The sequence below is a fragment of the Pipistrellus hanaki genome (assembly GCF_964339955.1).
Source record: "Pipistrellus hanaki genome assembly, chromosome: 13".
NCBI classification, from domain to species: Eukaryota; Metazoa; Chordata; class Mammalia; order Chiroptera; family Vespertilionidae; genus Pipistrellus; species Pipistrellus hanaki.
The window spans coordinates 38,966,328-38,990,062 of NC_140515.1; the positions used below are offsets into that span (position 1 = coordinate 38,966,328).

General features: G+C 35.6%; 1 protein-coding gene across 1 annotated transcript in view; it reads right to left on the reverse strand.

The window, feature by feature from the left end:
* Positions 1 to 2,048: 2,048 nt before the first annotated feature.
* The window catches only part of DAZL (deleted in azoospermia like), a gene marked incomplete at its 5' end in the record, with an annotated part of 139,903 nt that continues 118,216 nt past the window's right edge, over positions 2,049 to 23,735 (reverse strand). Inside the window, 10 exons of the mRNA XM_084901577.1 lie at positions 2,049 to 3,898; positions 6,860 to 6,958; positions 8,076 to 8,192; positions 8,998 to 9,048; positions 9,745 to 9,816; positions 11,175 to 11,314; positions 11,407 to 11,470; positions 12,079 to 12,130; positions 12,668 to 12,759; positions 13,034 to 13,180. Coding sequence (XP_084757703.1) covers positions 3,845 to 3,898; positions 6,860 to 6,958; positions 8,076 to 8,192; positions 8,998 to 9,048; positions 9,745 to 9,816; positions 11,175 to 11,314; positions 11,407 to 11,470; positions 12,079 to 12,130; positions 12,668 to 12,759; positions 13,034 to 13,180 — 888 coding nt within the window. The 3' untranslated portion in view covers positions 2,049 to 3,844. The remainder of the gene's footprint in view (positions 3,899 to 6,859; positions 6,959 to 8,075; positions 8,193 to 8,997; positions 9,049 to 9,744; positions 9,817 to 11,174; positions 11,315 to 11,406; positions 11,471 to 12,078; positions 12,131 to 12,667; positions 12,760 to 13,033; positions 13,181 to 23,735) is intronic.

A 23,735-nucleotide genomic window follows, 5' to 3' on the forward strand; every position in this document is an offset into this window, starting at 1 on the left:
GATGATGGGTGGTAAGAAATTACTCAAAAAGATTCAGTTACACACAGACATATTACACATAATGTTGGGAAGGGCCACATTACACAATTATCAAAACATGTACAGGAGCAATCCTCATTTAGAAGACGTGTTTCAGGAATTCCAAATGATCATACTCAGCAGCTGGGCCTATTTGCAAGACTTGGTCAATGGAAAACACTTTTGCTTTTCCCCCCCTTATGGTTTCCCACCCTCTTTATTGCCATATTGCAAAAGCAGAGTAGCAGGCTGTTTTATTGCTACTGCTTCTTATTATCCTCAAATGATGGCAATGAAAGCTAGCGCTGGCAAAGCAATTAAGCAATGTGGCAGCCCATTTTCTTGAGTTTACCTTTAAAGAAAACCAAGAGAATTTTAGAGAAGTGGCTAAATGCTTTGGAATATTTATTTTTGAAAGTCAGTGAGTTCTTTGCAGTTTAAGGGTGCTAATCAATATTGAATTATTTTAAACAATTACAAAGATAACATGTTCTTAAGGAAAAATTATGCAGAATATTCTTCTTACAAGGGTGAGTGACCAACCTTTTTAATTTTGCCATAACTTTGCAACATTTTCAAAAATACTAAGTACTGTATAGAATTTATTTTTTAATCCCAAAGACTTGGTTTTCTATTGAGAATTTTGTGCCCAACCTTAACTGCAAATATATTTAAAATATCAAGTAGGTTTAAACAAATTGTTTTAGGATATATGTACTTTTAGAGCCTTAAAATGTTTTAATAAACTGTTATTTAGCTAGGTCAGAGCTAATCAAATGTTTTGGATAATGGTTAGAATGTATGCATGTGTGTATATATGCACATGCACACTTAAGGATTATAATCTGCCAACTATTCTACTTTAAACATCAAAAGTATCTTCAGAGTGATTCAGAAATCACTATTTTTTAATCTTGTAGAACCTTATTATCAAAATCAGTTTTCTGGTAATGAGTCAGTTATAAAATACAGCATAGGAGTACTCAATTGGGTAAATTTCCTCTCCTATGGCCTCAATTTATAGAATGGGGAGTACTGAAACTAGAAGAGATGGTAAATAATGATCTTTGGATACATTCTCATCTGAAGGAAATGAAATACGAAAAATCTAAGCTCTATTTTGGTAACTATAATACTACAAAACTAAGGAGTCCACAAAGATTAAGCTCAAAGTGTGCAGTAGACAGAATTGAATGCTCGTAGTCCAAAATGAGGGACTCTGGCCATGAGACTGCAGTCATAATTGACACTTCAGCATTCCTACTGGTACTGCACTATTGATGTAGTATATTGAAACTCTGTTAAGCATTTCCAACTCAGCATTAGGAGGGATTATTTTCTCATGAGTATCTATCTCTAAAATTCGTAACAGAAAGCAATAAAATACAATGTAGCAAAATTTGCTTTTATAAACTTTTATAAGGCCAGGTACATGAAATTTGTGCACAGGGGGTGTGTGTGTATGTGTGTGTCCCTCAGCCCAGCCTGCAGCCTCACCAATCTGGTACCCCTTGAGAGGAGTCGTACATGTGTCTCACAATCCAGGAATGCTGGCTCCCAACCACTATCCTGCCTGCCTGCCAGCCTGATCACTCCCTAACCACTCTCCTGCCAGCCTGATCAATGCCTAACTGCTCCCCTGCTGGCCCAATTGCTTCTAACTGCCCTCCCCTGCAGGCCTGGTCCCCCCCAACTGCCCTCCTCTGCAAGCCATCTTGTGTCCACTTGGGGACAGCCATCTTGTGTTGGAGTGACAATCAATTTGCATATTACCCTTTTATTAGAAAGGATTCTTCTGCCAGATTAACAAATTGAACAATATATAATTTCAAGAATCTAAACCTTGTCTCATACTACCCACCCAACTCCCTACCACTTACTTAATGCCACATGAATAAGTAAGTCAGAATGTTTCTGAGAAAAAAGTTTTATTTCTATTTATTCATTTATGCAAAAACAATACAAGCAATATGTAATAGGAACATACTTTTAAGTTTAAAATTAATTGTTCATTTTGAAAGGTTCAGGACTTTGTCTCTTTTTTCTACCTTACTATTTTTAAAATAAGTACTTCAGTCCAATAAAACAGCACACAAATGAAAAGTTTATTTCCTTACTTCAAATCATGTAAGTGGCTCTTTAGAATTTCGGTGTAATTTACAGTAACCTGGAGATTTAATCACAGAATTATGAATGTAAGAATGTCATAGGCTACATCATAAAAGATAGTATAGAGAATTTTAAAAAGGACAAATTTTAGGGTACTTTCAAATTATAATTAGTAGGAAAGCCCTTTTGTGGGATAAGTAAGATAAAAGGCTCTCCCCCTTCAGATTCAGAGTAAAAATTACTCGGTATTATAAGATAGCAATGGGCCCTGATGGTATGGCCCATGGATTAGATTCGGGATAAAAAGAGTCTTTATATGTTTTAGTGAAGGGGCCAATGAAAGAAAGGCCAGGGAGCCATTTTAAACTCATGTTCATGGCAGGTCAGATGATACTGAGACAAGTGTTTCCCTTAAAACGGTATTATTCCATTGCTACATTTCTAAGGCTTGGCCTTCAAACTGCCCATACTTCTACTTCTCATCTTTACATTACCTGTTCTAGGAACAAAAATTCTGGAAAAATGATGTTATAAACTGGAAAAGCACGACTGTGGGTGTAGCAATAGGGCTTTGGTGCTCCAGTTGTTTGTCACAATATATAATATCTAATGAGAAGACAATAAATCTATAAATGGATTGTTAACTGAGTATATTCTTGGGATATGCTTACTATACAATTTTTGTGATTCAGAAACACCAAGACTACTTTGACTTTCTTGGACATGTTTTACTTTAAAAAAAGGTAATAAGCTCACAAACAAAAATAAAAATCTGTTTGCTTTTTAACAAATAACTAATCTTTTAATGTTTTTATAAAAACAATTCCTTTTAGATACTCTGATTAACCTTTAAGTGACATAAAAAAGCATCAGCATTCTTTATTACCAATATTTTGCACAATTTAAGATACGTTTAGCATTTCAAGGGAAAAATTTTTAAAGAAAAAAAAGGCGAATGGTAACTCACCAAGAAACTATGTACCTAGTAAAGTTTAGTTTGTCTTGGATTCTTTAAAAAAATTAGGTGAAATTTTAGTTATCTAATTATCATCCCAATCAAATATAATATCTATGTGTGGATTCTAGATAAAAGAAAATATTTCCAACCAATAAGATTCACTGATTGGACTGTTTGTTTAGAATTGGTTTTACTGGGTTTAGATAAGGAAGACTTCAAAAAAGCTAACTATAAATGAGTTCCACTGATTAAAAATGCAGTTTTAAAAACTATGCTTTTTGCGGTTAATTTCTAGACAAATTATAAATGTAAAGCACAAAATTGTAACTATTGTACTACTCACAAGAACTTGCTAGAGAAGTGAACACTTGTATTCAAACTATCAAAATTCTGACCTTTCAAAATAGTACGTTGGCTAAAACAATTTTTTGAAAATCAGCATTTACTTTTAAACTGTTAAAATGTCAATTTCAATTTTTTTTTTAAAAAGCCCTTACAGATAAATCTTAAAAGTTGTTCCTTTCAGTCTTAATTATTTTTTACTCTTAACTATGTATTTAACACAGAACTAAGTTTCTAAACATCTAATGAAAAACAGTTTCAATGTAAAATAAAACTAGGCAATCTAATACAGCTTGTAGTCTTAATGTGATTAATCAATACTCAGAATTAAATTTCTATAATAGTCAAAAACTTTCAGTCTCTTCTTAGTATTCAAAACCAGCAACTTCCCATGAGACTAAAAGTTAGAAGAGAGGATTAAACAGATTTAAGCACTGCCCGACTTCTTCTGAAATGATGCACTCTTTTATCCTAGAAAAGACAGAAACAGTCCTTTTTATTTCATTGAAAATGTCTTATTAGCACTATGACCTAAGAGTTGTGAAATACTTAAAAGTATTTATTTTGGGTTTAAAAACTATAAATTGGAGAAAGTGATCCTTTTTGGAAAGTATTCCTGAATTCTGATGACAAATGTATCAATTAACTAGTTTTATTCAACAATTTAATTAAAAAATAAAACTTGGTAAACTCAGAAACAGAGAACTTAGAATCACTACCATTTAACGCAGATTTTTAATTAATGATTTGTCAGTGATGACCCAAAGGTATTGGTGAAAATATATGTAATTTAAAAAAAGTTTTTACTAACAAAAGTGCATTTGATACAAATCATAGCTTGAGAACAGCACTGCATTTCAACCTGAAATCCTATACTTTTAGATTAAAAGTAAAGGTTTTGACATATTTAAAAGAATGTCTTTCACCTGTGATGAAGATACATCACTCTTCAAGAAGCTATGTACCTAGTAAAGTTTAGTTTGTTTTGGATTTGTCTTAATTAACTTCTTTGGGAAATGAAGTAAAAAATTAAAAATATTTGTAACTTCTTCCTTTCATTTTATGTGTGTAGATAGAAGGAATATGAGTAAACCAACAATAACATAATAGTATTTTCTTCTCTACATATAAGGGTGGTTTTTTTTTTAAACCCTGCCCTTTTCCTAGGAATGAATTCAGTTGTCATATAAAGAAGGGTAACTAGAAATCATTCAATTTGTTAACAGGGTAAAACCTTATTTAGGTTAAAGCCCAGAAAAGTGGTTATAAACGAAGTATCTTCAAAGATCAAGTAGGATAAGAAAAATTATGGAGAAGCTGAAATTTAGACAACAGAATGGAATTTGTCTAAATTAGTATATTAACTGCCTCAATGCATTCAAATTCAATTAGAACAATAATATTTAGCTAATCAAAATAGGTCTAAACGCCAGATAACTGTAGGCTATCAATTTCTGATTTCTACTTAGTTTTTCTAGCCCAGAGGAGCAAAAAACTCTGGAAGGTTCAAAAACTCTGGGAGCTTTTGTCTAATACCAGCTGAAAACTCAAGTTTAAAGACCATGTTCTGCTTTGAAAAAAAAAAATCATTTAAGTACTACAATACTTATTTAACCTTCAGAACTTTGGAAAAGGAAAGCTGTGGTACAATATCAGTTCTTTCCCTTTAAGTTAGACTATGTAGAATGAAATAACAAAAGAACCAATGTCAACTTTAAATGAATATTTACTCCCTGTGGAGAAGATGGTAAGAACTTAATCCTGCTATGGCTCTTTTCTTCTATATTATAGAAAGTCCTTAGTATATACCCTTCAAAAAAGACTTTAAGCTTCATTCTATGTCATTTCATAGATGAAAAAAATTATTCTCTTTCCCTGTTTTAAAACACAAAGCAATGGTTAAAAACTTCCTTTTGAATGTAAAATGGTGAAGCCATTTTGAGGCAATTCTGGAAGTTCTTTGAAAGGTTAAACATATTACCATTTGACTCAGCAATTGCATTCCTAGGTATACATCCAAGAGAAATAAAAGCATATGTCCACACAATAACTTGTAAATATTTGCCAAGGGCATTATTGCCAAAAAGTAGAAACAATGCAAGTCTATCTAGTAATAAATGGGTAAAATGGTATATCCATAAATAAAAAGAAATAAAATGCTGATCCATGCTATAACACTGATGAACCTTAAAAACATTATACTAAGTAAAGAAGCCAGTGGCAACAAGCCAAATGTTGTATTATTCTATACTAGAGGCCCCGTGCACAAATTTCGTGCACAGGTGGGGTCTCTCTGCCTGGCCAGCGATCGGAGCCAATTAGGGCTGGCCTGCAGGGGGGAGGGGTCTGTGACGGTGGGCTGTGGAGCTCCTGAGTTGAGTGTCTGCCTCCTGGTGGTCAGTGTGCACCATATTGACCAGTTGTTCAGGAGACTGATAGTAATGGTCACTTAGGCTTTTATAAATATAGATACATATATGAAATATCTGGAATAGGCAAATCCTTAATAAAAGTAGGTTAGTGGTTGCTAAGACTAGAAGAGTTGGGGGGAAATGGAGAGTGATTACTTATATGTAGGGGGTTTATTTTTGGTGTGACTAAAATATTCTAAAATTGATTATAGTCATGGCTTGCAAATATACTAAAAACTACTGAACTTTTTACACTTGAAAGGAGTGAATTGTATTATAGTCAATAAACATGTTATAAAAAAAAAAAAAACACCCCTTTACTAAGCACACACAATATTACTCCCTCACTGGAGTGACCATTTAGTTCCTTTCCATATTCACAGACTCAGAACTAAAGAGATTTTAAGAGACCTTTAGTCTTGAGTTTTCTCATTTTAGACTTATAAAAATTGGAGCCTTAACAAAATTTTATGATTTGTCCAAGGTGATAGATAGAACCAGAATCAGAAACCAGAATTCCTTAAATTCAAACACCTACGTTCTCTTCACTCCAACTCTAAATCAATTCCATTTCTTTCTACTCAGCTTTTTATTGCTTCACTTTACCTCTTCACTCCTACATAGTTCAAGTATGTCATCCGAGTGACCAATTTCTTTGTTCTCTGTAGTCCAATATGCACATACTCTTACGTTGTTTTCTGTATCTAAAAACTTTACTATTTCATCAAGTTAATATTCTCTTTCAACTATTTTTTTTCATAAACTCTTTCAATTGTAAGCTTCTGCTAAAGGTTTGTCCCTTAAGAACAAACTATACTACATCAAGGTTTGAGCAACATAAAATGCATTACCAGGTAAAACTCACTCACAGTGGTTTACTAGGTTATAGTCAAATGCAAGAGTTGAATTAAATGTTCTATGTAATCTCAAAATGTATATGTATATACCACAGGGGGGAAAAAAAAGTTGTTTTGTGATTGAAAAATGTGATTTTTTATCCTGTGTACTATTCCTTTCATACCTTGAAGTAGTCATCTTGAGTAACAACAGAGTTTCTCAGTCTGTTCTCTGGATTAAACAGACAAGATACCACTGTCTGTATGCTTCGATCCACAGATTTCTGAAACACAGACGTTTTCTGTAATCTAAAGACTATTCCTTTTACTTACTATTAACAAGCCCTTTTTATATAAAGTTTAATGAATAAATGCACTTATTTCTAAAGAATTCTTAGGAAATTCTTAAACCATGTCACTTAGAATGTAACTTTTCTACTGAATTCAAGAAATATTTAGAAACTTAGTGATAGAGTTCTGATTTTAAAAGCTCCATTTATTATAGTAAAACCCTAAGATATTAGCTTAATGTCCTTTAACTTTTCCTGTTAGATAAGAAATAGTGAACTCCAATATTTCTAGAAAAAAATATCCAGGATAAAACCTGATATTATAATTGTACTTTGAGCTACTTTAATTCTGTTTTTAAATTTCAAATCATATATCAAATCAGGGAGTTTCTTTACCCTATATAGTTCTGTAGTTCTTGACCTTTTATTCCACTGAAAAACACTTGGACAAAGTTCACAAACTACAATGAAAATTCTCCACTGTTACCCATATTCCCACTCATTCAATTAAACATAAGATAATTCAAAAGTGAGAACACTATTATAGAAATCTGCTATAATGATAAAAAAAACTGTCTACTTCAATATTTCAATTACTACTGACTCCACAACTCCTGAAAGCTACCATGTATAACGTTATAGAAATAATACCATAAATAACTGCATGTTACTATTTAGCTAGATAAATGTTTAAATTGGTAAAAAACAACAAAACAAAAACAACAACCCCCAAAACAAAGAACAAACAAACAGGTAGGTATAATTCGTACTAATTCCTCTTTAACAGAATAGGAGGCTTGAGGAAAACCTGCCATTGTATGCTGTTAAGTCATGTTAATACAATATTTATTAAAATATGGTTTTTTTAAAGGATAAAAATGAAAATGGAACAAAGGAAAAGAACTATTAAATTAGAAATTATATTATATACTAAAAGTTTTGGGGTGCCTATAATTTCAACAACTTTAATATAAACTGACATGTTATCACTCAAGCTCTTTAATTTATGGCTTCCATATTTAAATTGGGGCAAAGATGCTCACTTCTCAAAGGGCCATTATTAAAACTTGAAAAAACAAATATAAAAATTTTAATAAAATTATATGTTTGCCTTTTGTGGGCCATTTCCAGAGGATGGAGGAGTAGCTTCATGAACTGCGCATTCATTTGTCAAAACTTCAGCTCCTGAATCAACTTCATTATAGTGATAGTTAACAGCTGTATAAACCTACATTTAAAATGATAAAAGTTTAATTAAAGAGATGTATATTAGATACATTTCTAAACTATCTATTCTTCAAAATGGCGAGATGATATCGATATTAAAAGTTTAAATGTGCATCATGCAGAAGTTTGATTACTACAGACACTTTATTTTAAATTGAAGGTGAAATGCAGTAATAAGGCAGTCTTTTATTTTGAAATGTCTTTTAACGCTCAGCACAATCAGAATTGGAAGTACTCTAAAAAAAAAAAAACAAACTTCAAATTATAGGGAATGGAAATTTCCCAGCACCTGAAAATTTTAACTTATATTATATCCTTCCAATATCCAGTCCTGATGAAAGACAGAAGGTAATAAAGATTTAGGTATTTTAGATGTAGCCCCTTTTTTTATTCCCTTACAGCATATTACAGAAAAATATTACTTTGTTTCTCTTCAATAGACATTTTTATAGGTAGGAAACTAGAAGCAGATTCAATACTAATTCTAAATCCATAGATTAGCATTATCATAGGTATTAATACTACATTTCTTGGGTTCTATATCCTATCAGTAACTAATTAAACACCTGTTGTATGCAGAACACCCATTGTTTAAGCAAAAACAAGCCAAGAAACAAAAAGTAGATTCTCCCAGGGAGTATACATTTAAGTTGACAAGAAATTAATAAACCATACACCTAATGTAAAAGGGCAATTAAACATGTTTGTAGGCATACATGATATGGCCAAAGCTCAAAAAATATACTAATAGTTAAACAAAAAAATAATTAAGAACAGGAAGAATATATTTAGCTAATTCACCTTACCGGAGGTATAACATAACTCCTTTGTTCCCCAGTAGGCCATTGTGGTGGCATCTAAAAAAAAAAAAAAAAAAAAAAAAAGGAAATATTTAAATATTCCTACACTTTTCTCAAGGATATGAGATAGACAATGTTGGGGTATTTGTCACGCTGGCTTCTTGAACTTGTTATAAAAAACAGAATGAAAAAAAGTAGTACTTTATGTTTCTAATACTTGAGGATTTTATTATTACTTTCATATATAAACTACCTTTTCTTCAATTTTCTGAGGTTGGCATTCAGGAAAACTCAAAGATAGTATTCTTTGAATTTATTACCATAGATATATGGTCATGGATCATAGATATAGTCATATCTAAGAGCAGAGAAATTCAGAGAACTACTGTTATCTTGTAGTAGCCAGCTAAAATAAACACTACCAAATTTAACTGGAAGTCAATGTTCTAAGAATTGAGTAATAATTTTATTTTAACCTCTTCCCCTAGTAAAATTTTTAAGTTAGCCTGGGTGTTTCAGCTATTTAATAGTAAATATGAGGAATATCAAACTTTCTAAAACAATAAAAAAAACTTACTGCTAAGTACATTCCTGTCAAAATATCATTCCCTTATTTCTAATAATACAGGAGATTTAATTCAAAGTTTTTCTTAAATTTTAGGCATACTTAATTAATTTAAATGAAAAACTATTTACATAAATAAAGGCCTCAATAATATCCTAAAGTAAGTCATTTGTTTCCTCTTAAATTACCTGATAATTATAAACAGGCAGATGATATCCTGTGATGACCTGAACTGGTGAACTTGGATAAGGAGGATATGCCTGAAAATAAAAGTTTCAGAAGAAATGTAAAGAAGGAATATTTTCCTCAAACAAATATATGAAAATGAAGAAATCTTAATTATTTTCCTATATGCAGTACAGGACCCTATTTGAGGATTGGCTTCATAAAAAAAAAAGTATTCTCTAGGAGGAAGGGGTAAGTAAGGGAAGTGACTGATTTTGCCAGTTTACGTTTATATCATTTGTATATTTATTGCCACACAGAAGTTCTTTTTTATACTGGTGACAAGACTTAAAGAGTAGATTTCCACGTTAAAGTTATATTAATACATTTGCTATTTCTCTGTAAAAAATATTTTTGGTAGTTTTGTATTTCTTTGACAGTATCATGGGGTAATGTGTAGTCAATGTATAGTCTTCCTACAGACCTATGGCTCTTTTTGTGTTTTACTTCTAAAAGTTAAGGGCAATATATAAACCAAAATGGGAAAAGAGGCAGTAAAATATACTCTATCTTTAAGTAAATATTACTGATAAAAAAACTTCTAGATATGAATATACTCAGAATAGGTAATAACACAGTAAATGTTAAGAACAAGTGGTTTTTTTCTTCTAGCCATGTTTGGGACAAGAAAAATAAAAAATATACACTATACTTCAGGTAGATAGAAAATGTAAACAAAGCAGACACTGCAGTACATTTCATTATTATTGTTTCTTTTATGCAAATAATATGTCTTTTAAACTGAAGAAAATAAAAGAAACACTGTCATCAAAAGGAGATAGTAAATATTCCACATACCACTTCAAATATTGACGTAACCAACCGGACCAAATTGTATGCCTGATTTATAGTTTACAAGTACAGCTAAGTCATCAGAAACCTATCCATTATAGAACCAGACTATATCCAGAAGTCAGCAATCTTTATGGGAAGGCATCTAGACATTATTGCAAATAAAGAGTAACTCGACAAATGGCTAACCTTAGAAAAAAATATGCAAGGCAGACTCATGAGAAAATCTGCCTTCATATATTTTATGAGTTGTTGTATAAGGCAAAAAAGGAAAAGGCATGTTCTTTGTGGCTAAAGAGGTCAGTTTCAAGATAAAGGTTTACAAACTATAATATATAGAAGCAGATTTTAGCTTAGAATAAGGAATAACTAAGAATGACAGACTTACAAAAATAGATTTCCCATAGCCATAAGTATTCAAACAGAAATAGTGTTACCACTTATTATGGAAATTGCTTATATAATTCCACAGGGGAAATGAAGTGAGACTGGCTTACTTTTAAGGTATTCCCATCCATAAGGACTCCAATATTAATAAAATGAAAAAACAAAAACCAACCCAAACCAAAAAAACAAACGCAGTAACGTAGGTAATTCTTACCTGAACATACTGAGTTATAGGATTCATCATGGTTGAAGGTTGCACGTAAGTTTCAGCATTTGGATTACTCCAAACACTCTGAAACTGTGGTGGAGGAGGAGGATTAAAAACCAAAGGACGTGGCTGCACATGATAAGCACCTTTGTAAAGAATAAAAAGAAAACAAAGCCTATTTTTAGTTCTCTGAAAAGCTAGATATGTGTCAACAAGAAAAATTCCTCTCTTTACTCACATAAATTTTGCTTCCTGATTGCAGGGCCCAGTTTCAGCTTTTTACCATGAAAATTTATCTGTGACTGAAAATAGTAACAAAAGTAGAATCAATTTTGAAGTCTTTACTTCCAAGACCTTCATAAATATCCTAAATGTTCTAAAAGTTTCTACTATCTGAGATCAGTGGTAAGAACATAGTAAATAAAAAAAATTTTATCAGCACCTTACCATCACTATTCAAGTGTCAAGAGGTGTCATGGAATTTGATCAAAACCTTTACATTCTGTCTCTAGTTCATGAAGCTAGATGCCCAAACAAGTTATGTAAGATTACTCAAGTTTGAATTTCAAAAAGGAAGTATATCTATTTCTATATTTTATATTTTTATTTATTTCAGAGAGGAAGGTGGAGGGAGAGAGAGATAGAAACATCAATGATGAAAGAGAACCATTGATCAACTGCCTCCTGGCCACCCCACACTGAGGATCGAGCCCACAACCTAAGCATATGCCCTGACCAGGAATCACTGTGACCTCCTGGTTCCTAGGTCTATGCTCAACCACTGAGCCATGCTGGCTGGGCTCTATCTTTATATTTTATATAAGACTGAATATGTATTTGGGGCTCAACTAATACTAAACATTGCATCCAAAATCTAATTAAGAGATTTTCCCATAAGAAGACTACTTACTTCTACTATCTTCTGCACATCCACATCATTATAAAATGAAACAAATCCATAGCTAGAAAGGCAGATAAATGAAGTATGAAATCATCACCATAACTGAAAGTTTTGAAACTTCTAGTATTCTATGAAATAATTAACAAAAGTGATAATAAAGTATGAAGAATACACATTTTTAAGATGTACATGATATTCTATAAATATTATTGCTTTTTTCCCCTTACAATTAAAGTAGTGTGAGAACATTATTCATTAACAGAAATTCCCATCTAGAAACCTAAATATAATTTACTGTTTATGGCAAAAAGGTTAAAATTTAAAATACAGTGAAATGTGCAAAGAAAACAATTCTTCGATAAAAATAATCCACTTAAGTTAAATAAATAAAGATGAGAAATATTTAAATGCAAATAGTAGGAAAATAATTAAATGAAAGAGAGCTGGCAGCAAACTTTTATCTCTGGAAGAAATTAACAAAGCAACAAATTTCATTTATACAAATACGTATAAAATATGTTTTGAGTTCTGCCTCTAGTAATCTACAAACTAGTTCATATTTATTTTTTATTTCATATTCAGTATATGTTTTACTTACCCTTTGGATACACCAGTTCTATCAGTGATTATCTTCACTTCTTTTACTGAACCATATCTAGTAAAGAAACTTCTAATTTCGGCTTCATCCATCTATGGAAAAGAATTTGACTTTAAGAGTAAATATTCAGCATTCGAAAATTTCAATTATACTATAAAAGAAGATTTGATGATGTGGAACTATTTTACCTAAGTATCCTCAAACTACCTGTAGCTCTTTGTCAAAGATATTTTCAGTCCTCATAGGTTAAACACAAAACTAGTTCCAATACTGCATGAAATACAAAATCCTTATGTTTGCAATAAGCACAAAAATCCCATCATTCCTAAGACATATTCTTAAATCAATTAAATATGAATACAATACCCTAACATCAATTCCACCAACAAAAACGGTGTTTGGCATGATTTTGCCTTCAGGTAAAACATAGCCTTGGCTGGTTGTAGATGATGAGGACTGGGTGCTGGCCTCTCTGGAGATGGTTGACTTTGGAGTCTCAGAATTTGTAGCAGACTGTAATTTGGTAAACAGATATAGAGATATCATCAGTAGATATACAGGCAACCATACAATGTGAACTATAATTTTTAAAGTATAAAACATTTTCATATAAATTATTTTCATTGTAAATTAGCAATATAGCTTAATTCAAGCTCAAGTATAAGGTAATCACAGCAGATCACCATGAAATGTTAAAAGGGTATATAGTACTTACTTAAACTTAGTGTTGCTCATTGCCATTTCTTATGGTAGAATACTGATTTTATATTGAGTTTGTGAAAATGCTATGTGAACTGGTAAAAAATAACTAGCAAATTCAAGTTTGTAAAAAATAAATTTATTTAAGTTAGCCTAGTCTATGCCAATAAGCAAATTTTCATTTTATACGTAACTTATTAAAAAGCATAGTAATTATCAGTCTTACTGGTAATTCTAATTTCCACAGTGGGCTGCTAGATGTATACCATCTTTATTTTCAGAAAAGGAGGCCCACATATGAAGCTCATTGTTTTCCTGGATTCTGATTAGAACTCTGTGTTTAGTCTTCCCACACTAAGGTTAATATAAATTCTCTGAAGCAGAATTTATTGGTAATATATTCTGGAAAGGTAGTATAGTGTAATAAAACAAAAATTGATTTAGTCAGGAGATGTAGATTTCATGTCCCTTACTAAGTTATAAGCCACTTACTTTGCAGCTGTTTATTGCTAGGAAAATTGCTTGGAGAATGAGATGAAATAACATCTGTGAATTCATTTTGAAAAGAGTATGCCAATATAAGTTACTGAATTTTCAATAATTAAAAAAAACACTTATTTAACTAATAAGTAATTTTAAAAAGTAAAACAATTTTCCTCCCTGGTTTTACTACTAACTTATTTATTTTGTATATACTTTATTAATTAACAACTAATTTGAATTGGAACTTTAAGAAATTATTTTATGGTACATCTGCCTATTAGAAATTCTTTTATAAAATACTTATTGATTATAAGAGCTAAGTACAAAAGGCAGGAAAAGGAGAGATAAAACTATTACACTTCTGTTTATGGAGGAAAACAAGGACAAAAGACTACAAATTGCTATACTAGAGAGGAAACAAAAATTGTCAAATTACATAATTTGAGCAGTTTGGTTTTTCTGATTTAGGGCTTATGATTGTTATTTTTGGTTTCTATTTGAATACTTAATTCTTTCCTTTTACTATGGTATAGTGACATGTCACAACAATTAGGTGGGAGAGAGTGATCTATTTCTAAACTTTTCCCATTATAAAACATAAACATTGCAGTCCTATTTAATAAAGAAGGAATATGCTAATTGATCCTCACACTGTTTAAAAGACAGCAGTGCCCAAAGTTAGTAAGAAGGGAATATGCTAATTTACTGCCATGCCCTCAAAGATGGTGGTGCCTACAGCCACAAGATGGCAACACCCAGTCCTCTCAGCCCTGCTAGAGCAGCAGGCGTGCTGCAAGGCCAGGGCATGCCTGCCTCCAGAGACCCCGAGTCCCCTCAACCCCCCAATCCTTCAGGGCTGTCCCGAGGTGCAGGCAAGCCTTGGATTCACAGCTGCCTAAACGGGCAGTCGGACATCCCTCTCATAATCCAGGACTGCTGGCTCCCAACTACTTGCCTGCCTGCCTTCCTGATTGCTCCTAACCATTTCCGCCTGCCAGCCTGATCACCCCCAAATCACTCTCCTGCCAGCCTGATTGATGCCTAACTTCTCCCCTGCCAGCCTATTTGCCCCTAACTGCCCTCCCCTGCAGGCCTGGTCCCTTCCAACTGCCCTCCCCTGCTGGCCATCTTGTGTCCACATGGGGGCAGCCATCTTGTGTGTTGGAGTGATGGTTAATCTGCATATTACTCTTTTATTAGATAGGATAGAGGCCTGGTACATGGATAAGGGTAAACTGGTTTGCCCTGAAGGGTGTTCAGGATCAGAGTGGGGGTTCCCTTTGGGCACGGGGTGGCCTGGGCAAAAGGCCTGTGGTGATTTGCAGAGTCCCCCAGGAACCCAAGTGAGGCCTCGCTTGCTATCTGGGATTTATCTATCTTCTATAATTGAAACTTTGTAGCCTTGAGCAGAGCCAAGACTCCTGCTTGCTCAGTGGTTGGAGCCATTTTTGTTGGGATTTATCTTCTATAATTGAAACTTTGTAGCAGAGGCCAAGGCAGGCACTGTGGAAACTTGGCTTCCTCCATTGCGGAGGCAACTCAGGACTCCTGCTCTCTCCAGTTCCATGGCTGCCACCATTTTTGTTGGGATTTATTTATCTTCTATAATTGAAATTTTATAGTCTTAAGCTGAGGTCTAGGTTGGCCAGGGCAGGCGGAAAGCTAGCTTCTTCCATTACTGGGAAAACCCAAGCCTCCTGCTCTCTCCGTGGCCACAGCCATCTTGGTTGGGTTAATTTGCAGACTTGCTCCTGATTGGCTGATGGGCGTGGTTTGGAGGTGTGGTCAATTTGCATATTACTCTTTTATTAGATAGGATACACACAAACACACACACACTAACACACTACTGATTTCAGGAAGGAAGGGAAAGGGAGAGGGAGAGAGATAAAGAAACATCCATGATGAAAATCATTGATCATCTGCCTCCGGCATGCCCCACACTAAGGATCAAGTTCACAATCTGGGCATGTGTCCTAACTGGGAATCGAACTGGACCTTCTGGTTCATAGGTCAATGCTCAACTAATGAGTCATGCTGGCAGGGCAGAAGGATGCTTTTTTAATTCACAGGTATAACAACAGGCCATAAAACTGTGCCAGATTATAAGATATTATATTAATGTATTGATTCTCTACCAGGGGAGACTTTGTAGGATAGGGGCATTTTGGTTGCCACAACTGAGTGCTGATTGAGGGCAGGGACACAATAAACATCTATAATGCAAAGGGAAGCCCACCACAACAAAGAATTATCTAGCCCCACATTTTAATAGGGTCATGTTTGAGAAACACAATGATAGTGTTGCCAGAATTGAAGAGAAACAGTTTTAATTCTCATACTCTATTTACAAAAGTAAAATGGGTATTTGAAACAATGTAACAGTGATTTGGGAAAAAGAGAAAAAAAATCCATTAGATATTACAGAAAGTTTGGCTTGGAGGTGGGTGTACAGATTGGCTGCCTGCTTAATTGGGATATTAAATATAAAATTCATCAAATTATTTTACCAGTTGTCATATGCCTTAAATTAAGGCACCATAATATCCTAGTCCTTAGCCAGCAGGTGGCGCTCAAAGCTAACAAAGTAAGCAAAATACTCCATTTTAACAAGACTGAACAGCAAGGATTTAAAAACCCCTACTGTGTGTATTTATATATAACTAGAGGCACAGTACACGAATTCATGCTCCAGTGGGGTCCTTTGGCCTGGCCTGCAGTAATTGGGCTGAAACCAATGGTCCAACATTCCCTGAGGGGTCCCAGATTGTGAGAGAGCACACTGGTGCAGGCCTCTAGTATGCATATAAGATCTTTGGTTAATCTCTTCCTGCCCTCCTGCCTCTCTTTTCCCTCTGAGATTTATCAGTCTGTTCCATTTGCCCCCTGGTGGTCAGTGTGTGTGTCATAGCTACCGGTAGAATAGTCAAACGTTATCACACTTAGCATATTAGCCTTTTATATATATATGACAGTTGGGCGGGAATTTGTGTTTTCAAACTGTAAAGAGATCATTTGTGTGTATAGATAGGGATAGGAAAGGCACCAATACAGAAACAGTGGAAAATAGAAGAGGAAGTAGAAGAGAAAGAAAATTCAGTTTTCATAAAAAAACTTTTCAGAGGAAAAAAAAAAGAATACTTCTCAATTCATTTTAAAACTAACACCATTTGACTCACAAAACCTAATTAAGATAGTCCACTCCTGCCCCCAACAAAGATGTGAAATTCAAACAATATATAAAAATATATAATTAAGATAATTTATATTGGGAATGCAAGGATGGTTAATTCTTAGCAAGGCTATTATTGCAATTCACCAATGAAAAAATATTTGATAAAATACAGCATTCCTATTTACATTTTTAAAAAACCCAAGTACAATAGAAACAGAAGAATCTTATTTACTATAAATCTAATTTAATTCTAAGTCATCATCAGGCTTAAAGTAAAACATTATATGCATAATTCCTTTGAAATTAGAAATAGGGCACTTCCTTATGAACACTAAATGTTTCTACTCTAAAATGACAAAGGATTAATATTAATATAGAGTTCTTATAAGTCATTAAAATAAAGTATCCAAGTAGAAAGGTAAATTAAGAACTTATAAAGTTAATGACAAACTTCAATTTAACTAATAAATAAGTATATCAACATGGTGATATTTTCCAGCTACTAAACTGGCAACTTAAATGGAGAATAGGTCATTCTACGCACCATCAATGGGAATATATACTGGTACATGCTTTATCAAGAGTAATTTGGAAAGATGTGCAACTTAAAATTGCTATAAAGTGGTCATAACATACCCTTCCACTCCTAACAATTTATTTCAAGGAATTAATAAGCATGTCAAAACATTTACACAGTATTTTTTATAGCATTATTTTAATATTTAAAAAATTATTCATTATAAGGGAATTTGCTAAAACAAGTAATAATACAGATTATAATCTAACTTTATAAGTTCAAAATTATTTTTAAACTTATCTTTGGAAATAATATCCATTATATTAAATGAAAGATGGAAATTGTAAAATGATTATATATAGTACGGTACAACTTTTGTCAAATAAAATTTACCTATTTATATGCAATACATGCACTGGAAAGACATAGACATCAAAATTTTAACAGGTGCTGGGACTAAGATAGACCTCTATTTTCTTATATTGATTACTTTCAAATGAGATGTTACTTTCACAATCAGAAAAAAAGTCAATTATCTTTTAGCGTTGTTCTCCTTTTCCTCTAAAAATAGAGAAAAATGGTTGTAAATAACATAGTACCGCATAGTGATTATTAAATAATATGGCTAACTATGAACAGTTATAAATTACTTACATGTAATCATAAATTTTTATTTCAACATTTATACCAAGGAAAGTTGTATATAAATTTTCTCCCTCTACTTCTTACAATAGAGAGAATAACAATTATTATACTACCAATAAATACTCATGATGTTTAATGCATTTGTGGCTTCATGGTTAGTCAAGTGTCCACAGAGTTCCATCTTGCGGTGGGGCGGAATCAGCTCCATCCATTTGCCTAGACTCCCATACGTGTCCAACCCGCAAAATATGACTGTCTGTATGCTCGCTTTAAAGCTCTTGGTTTATCTAGAGACCGAAACTGTCCCCAAGAGTAAACAATGTTAAACTTCCCGATTCCCGGTCCCTGGGAAGCAAAGGCAGCTCTCTGTACCGGGGAGAGGAAATCCCAGCGGGTTTTGTGCCGAAGCCGCCCCGCCCCCCCGAGGGCGCCTCCCCCGCCTGCCGAGAGCTGCCCTGGCAGGAGGCCAGCCCGCGCCAAAACGCGAGGCCCAGGCCCAGGCCCTGGCCTAGCTCACAGGCCCGCCCTTCTGGACGCCTCCATTTGTGGCCATCTTCCTCCCCCCCCCCCCCCCCCCACCTCCCCGGAAACCACCACCCCAAGCCTCACACGGGCCAGGAAGGAGCCACTTTCTGAGGAAACTCCAGCTCTCGAAGTCGCGGAGCGGGTCCTTCAGAAAGTCTGTGCCAGGGGGGGTGTCCGATGGCGACAGTCGGACGCCATCTCAGAGGCCCTGACTCTGCACAGGGTAAGCGTGGAAATGGCAGCTGGTGGTGGAGGGAGGGGATAAGTCAGGCACCGCGCACCCCACGACCTGCCCTGGCGGCTTCCCCACGGGCTAGTTCGGGCCGGGTGGGGAGGAGGTGAAGGCATGAAGGCCGCGGGCCTTGCACGTGGTCGGCGGAGGCCGCGCCCTTCCACCCCAGGCTTCGTGCTCCTCCTCGGGCTCCGAGGTGCCATGGAGCCCGCCCCTCCCCCCGCCCACCCGCTCTGAGGCCAGGCCGCGGCCTCGGGTGCACCCGGGCAGAGGCCTCCGGACAAGAAATCCAGGTGGCCCCACTTCCAGTTCCCCTCCGTGCCTCGCCTTCTCCCCCCAAAACCTCCTTGAGATTCAGCTAGCTACCCCTCAGGCCTTCTCAGCTCACCATGATGGCGGCAGCGAGCAGTTCCGCTGACAGGGCTCGAGGACGAGGAGCAGGGGCCGCCCCTCTGGCACCACTCGCGGGTCCGCTGTTGGGCCTGCTGGTGCCCGCCGCCCGGCCTCGACTGGACAGTGGAGATAAGGCCGAGGAGGAAGGAAAGGCGAAGGTGGCAGCGAGGCCCCCGAGTCCCGAGAGCCGCCGCACGAGACTGAGGGCGCAGGGGACCGAGGCGACCAGGGCGGCTCTGGGAAGTGCTCTGCGCCTGCTCAGTCCAGGGGACCCTTCGTCAGAGCCGCCTCAGCCAATGGGTGACACGGCCCCGCCCCCTTCGGGGGGGTCTGGGGGGACGTCGGTGCCCACGTGTGTGGGGGGGTGGACGTGGGGGGCCTCGAAGGGGGTGCGTGCGTGCCGTGGGCAATGTGCAGCTGAGAGCCGCCATCCTGAGGTAGACAGACGGACGCACGGACGGACCGACCCACAGACTACACCCATCACCCCCATACACACATCACCCCCGAAAGCGCCTTCGGGGCACATTTGAATTTAATATGCACATTCAGATATATTTTCAAATTAAAAAAAGACATTCGAATGTGTTCTAGGCTCTAATTTCAAAATGGCGGCCCGAGTGCAGAGGATTTGCCCCATCACGATGATCCCTATGGCTGGTCCCTAAATCAATTGAAATGCCTATAGAAATAGAAAATAGAAACGAGCCTAAGCAGAATAGAAAACAAAATGGAAGATGAAATGAAATATGGACGCCTTTCTGTCAAATTGTAGATTGGATTGGATTGGATTGGATTAAATTAGATTAGAAGAAATAGCCAGCTTTGTCAGGCCATTCGGGACGTTCGTTTTTTAAAGAAGCATTATGGAAGTGCCTATAATCACCAGGTATCACAGATGCAGGAGTTAACAAAACGGCAAATATCCCCTGCCCCCGCCCCCTCCATAGCCCCCGTTGGGAGTTTTTATTTTAAGGGGGAGACTATCTTCCAGGCCTCCCAAGAAGAAGCGAGGCCTGCCTAGAGGATTCTAGAACATTCTCTAGGTCAGAGAAATAGGGCTTAGAGCAAGGGCGAGCTGCGGAGTGGTTGGTGGAGGAAACCACTACTTTGGGAACCGCTCTAATCCCCTATCCCCAAAGTGGGTAACTAACCACGACTTCAAACCACCTTTGTAAAAATGAAAGGCAAGAAAATGGTACTTTGTGAGATGGCAAAATGGTGGACTTCTGTAGCCTGAACAACTGTGTCGCTACAAACAGCGAGCATTATCGGGTAAAGTAACAACTGACCTTCATTTTAATATGCATTTTAACTCCATAAAAAAAAAAGAATGAAATGAAATCCTGAGATGCGAGAAGTTAGAATGAAATCCTGAGCCGTAACTTTTTAAACTGTTTCTCCTCTGGCCCTGGATTATGAGGGCTGGAGTGAAAGTGACCAACTTTCCTTATTTTATCACTGAAAAACCCCGTATCCCTGAAAAACCACGTCCCAGGTAAACCTGGGTAGTTGGTCATCCTGGGTGTGGAAAGCTGTTGTTAGTCAGGGGCAGGTGGTAACCGTTTAAAGTAACCCAAAATCTTAGCTGAAACTGAATACTCTACAATAAGCCATTGTCCCCAAAAGAGATCATCTTTTCCTGAAGGCGGAGGAGGGAAAATACAACACACCCAATGGACAGCCAGAGGAGGAAGCTTGTCTCATTTCTGCATTAAAAGAAAAAAAAAATAATTCTGATGAAATTTTGAAACCCCATACTTGAATTTCACAAAAGCACTTATGTTTTGTTGGACTCTCAAATCTAGAAATTGACTCCCCTACCCCCCACTTTCTCCCAAAAACGATCCTGGCAGAAACAAACATAAAACCAACCTGGAGAGACATTTCTGTAAAAGGCTGAAAGGGATTCTCATAAGAAAAGGACCCTTTAAAGATAAGATCACAATGAAAAATTATAAGATACTATTTATCATAAATAAGAATGGCAGACAACAACAACAAAAAGATTAAAATGCCAAAAAGTTAAAGAAGAAGCTTCTTTGTGTGTGTGTGTGTGTGTGTGTGTGTGTGATATGTCTTTTATCTCAACTTATTTGGAGTAATACACTCTTTTTAAGGTAATTATTCTTTTTAAAAATATATATTTTATTGATTTTTTTTACAGAGAGGAAGGGAGAGAGATAGAGAGCTAGAAACATTGATGAGAGAGAAACATCGACCAGCTGCCTCTTGCACACCCCCTACCGGGGATGTGCCCGCAACCAATGTACATGTCCTTGACCGAAATCGAACCTGGGACCTTTCAGTCCGCAGACCAACGCTCTACCACTGAGCCAAACCGGCTTCAGCAATTTTTAGGGTAATTATTCTATTTAAAAGTCTAAAATAATATCTTTACTCTCCTCTTGGATAATTCAAAGGCTTTAGAATGTTTTTAGAGCTGCACACCACCCTCCCTCCCAATTTATAAGGTATTATAGGCCCAGTGCACAAAATTAGTGCACAGGTAGGGTCTCTAGCTGCTGCTAGCCGGGGGCACCTTCCTTTCCCTGGCCTCCTGTCGCCACTGCCGTTGACCCCACTCCCTGGTTGAACTCCCGGTTGAGGGAACAATTTTCATATTAGGGTCTTATTATATAGGATTATTATTCACTATTTTAGTGCTATCATATTTTCCTCCTATAAATTAGGCATGTTTTTTAGACTCTCCTACCTGTATAAAAATAGTTTGCTTATCATTTTTTTTATGCATATCTCAGTTCTTTCTTCAGATTAATTATTTGTACCTGAAGTAAATTCTGTGTAATTTTCTTTAATGGAAGTGGTGAGCTCTCAGATTTTTTGCATCTTAAATTCTTTAATTTTGCCCTTTTTCATGAAGACAAATTTTACTGGATATAGTATAATTCTGTATTCACGGTTGTCTTCCTTTGGTCTTAGAATAGTTAACCTATTTAATTTTCTTCTGGTTTCTGTTGATACTAAGAAATCTGTTGTCAATCTAATTGTTGTTATGGTCTATGTTTTGAAATTTCACAATGATGTGACTGGGTGTGGAGTTTTAAAAATTTCTCCTGCTTATGAGTTTTTGGGTTTGTTGGTTAGCTTTCAATAACTTAAAATACTTGATCCATTTTTTTTTTTTTGGTAAAAGATTAATTGGTTAAGGAATTTAACCTACTTTTTCTATTTTATATCCCATAAGCAATTCCTATAGTCATTTTTGTTTAGATCATGACTTTTTCGAAGGTTGGTGGTATTTTCTTGCAATTTGAGAAATCTTCATTTAATAGAGAAAAAAGAAGTGTTATTTAATATCACAATTCACTGTAACCGTTTCAGTGTGTTGAGTTGGGAGTATCACTCATATAAATTCAAAAATAAATCTCATATAATGCTTCCTCATCCTTTAGAATAGCTATTTTTAGCCGATGTGCCACAAGAATTTTTAAAACATGCAATACCTGACTATTTAGTAAGAACTGACCTCTTTTCCCTTAGATTGTCAAAATTAAAAAGTGATTACAGCCAATACAATAACTGTCTGGTGTGAATGAATCAATATTATACCTATTTTTTTTTGGGGGGGGGGAGGAGGGATCACATTGGCAAAATATATATTTTGGTGCATTGCAAAATTTTAGTAATTAGTTCATGTGTGCCCTGATTTGAAAAAGGTAAAATCACTGCTTTAGAGGTTGATAGAACAGGAAGGGAAAAAAATAGCTTTTTTTTTTTTTTTTTTTAACCTCCTTTGCCAATTCTGTTGTACTCCTAAAGCCTGGGACTTTGGATAGAAGACTTACAATCAGGAAAGCACTCTCAAACTTTATTTAATTGCAAACCATTTCATGATTTTTGTTGTATCTGCTCTAAAATCTCTACATTATTATTTACCTAATTTTTAAAAAACTGACTCAATGTTTTTCTACTTAATATTTATGAAATCACATTTATTGTGTTAGTTATATACTTTTTAGCAATGCACAATAAAATAAATATATAAGTACTAAAATTAAAAATAATACTTACCTGTGGTTCTCTCTAGATCACACTCTCAGGTCAACAGGTAGCATACTTTTGGAAAATTCTGGATTAGTGGAACTCTTTATCTGGTCTTTGGAAATGCAAAGTTAGGTCAAAGGCATGAGGGAGGTGGATTGTCAAGTTTTCTGCATAATAAATAAGAGTAACTGAATTTTAAGAGGGAAACTAATAAGCAAGGCTCAAAAAGTGGATGTCTGGGTATCTGGAGAAAAAAAATAATTTTGCAAAGTAACAAGAAATTGCAGCCTGCTTTGAAAAATGGTATCTGGAATCATCTGGAGGCTTTTAAATGTTTATATTCCCAGACTAATTAAATCAGCTGAAACCCAGACATTGGTGTTTTGTGTGT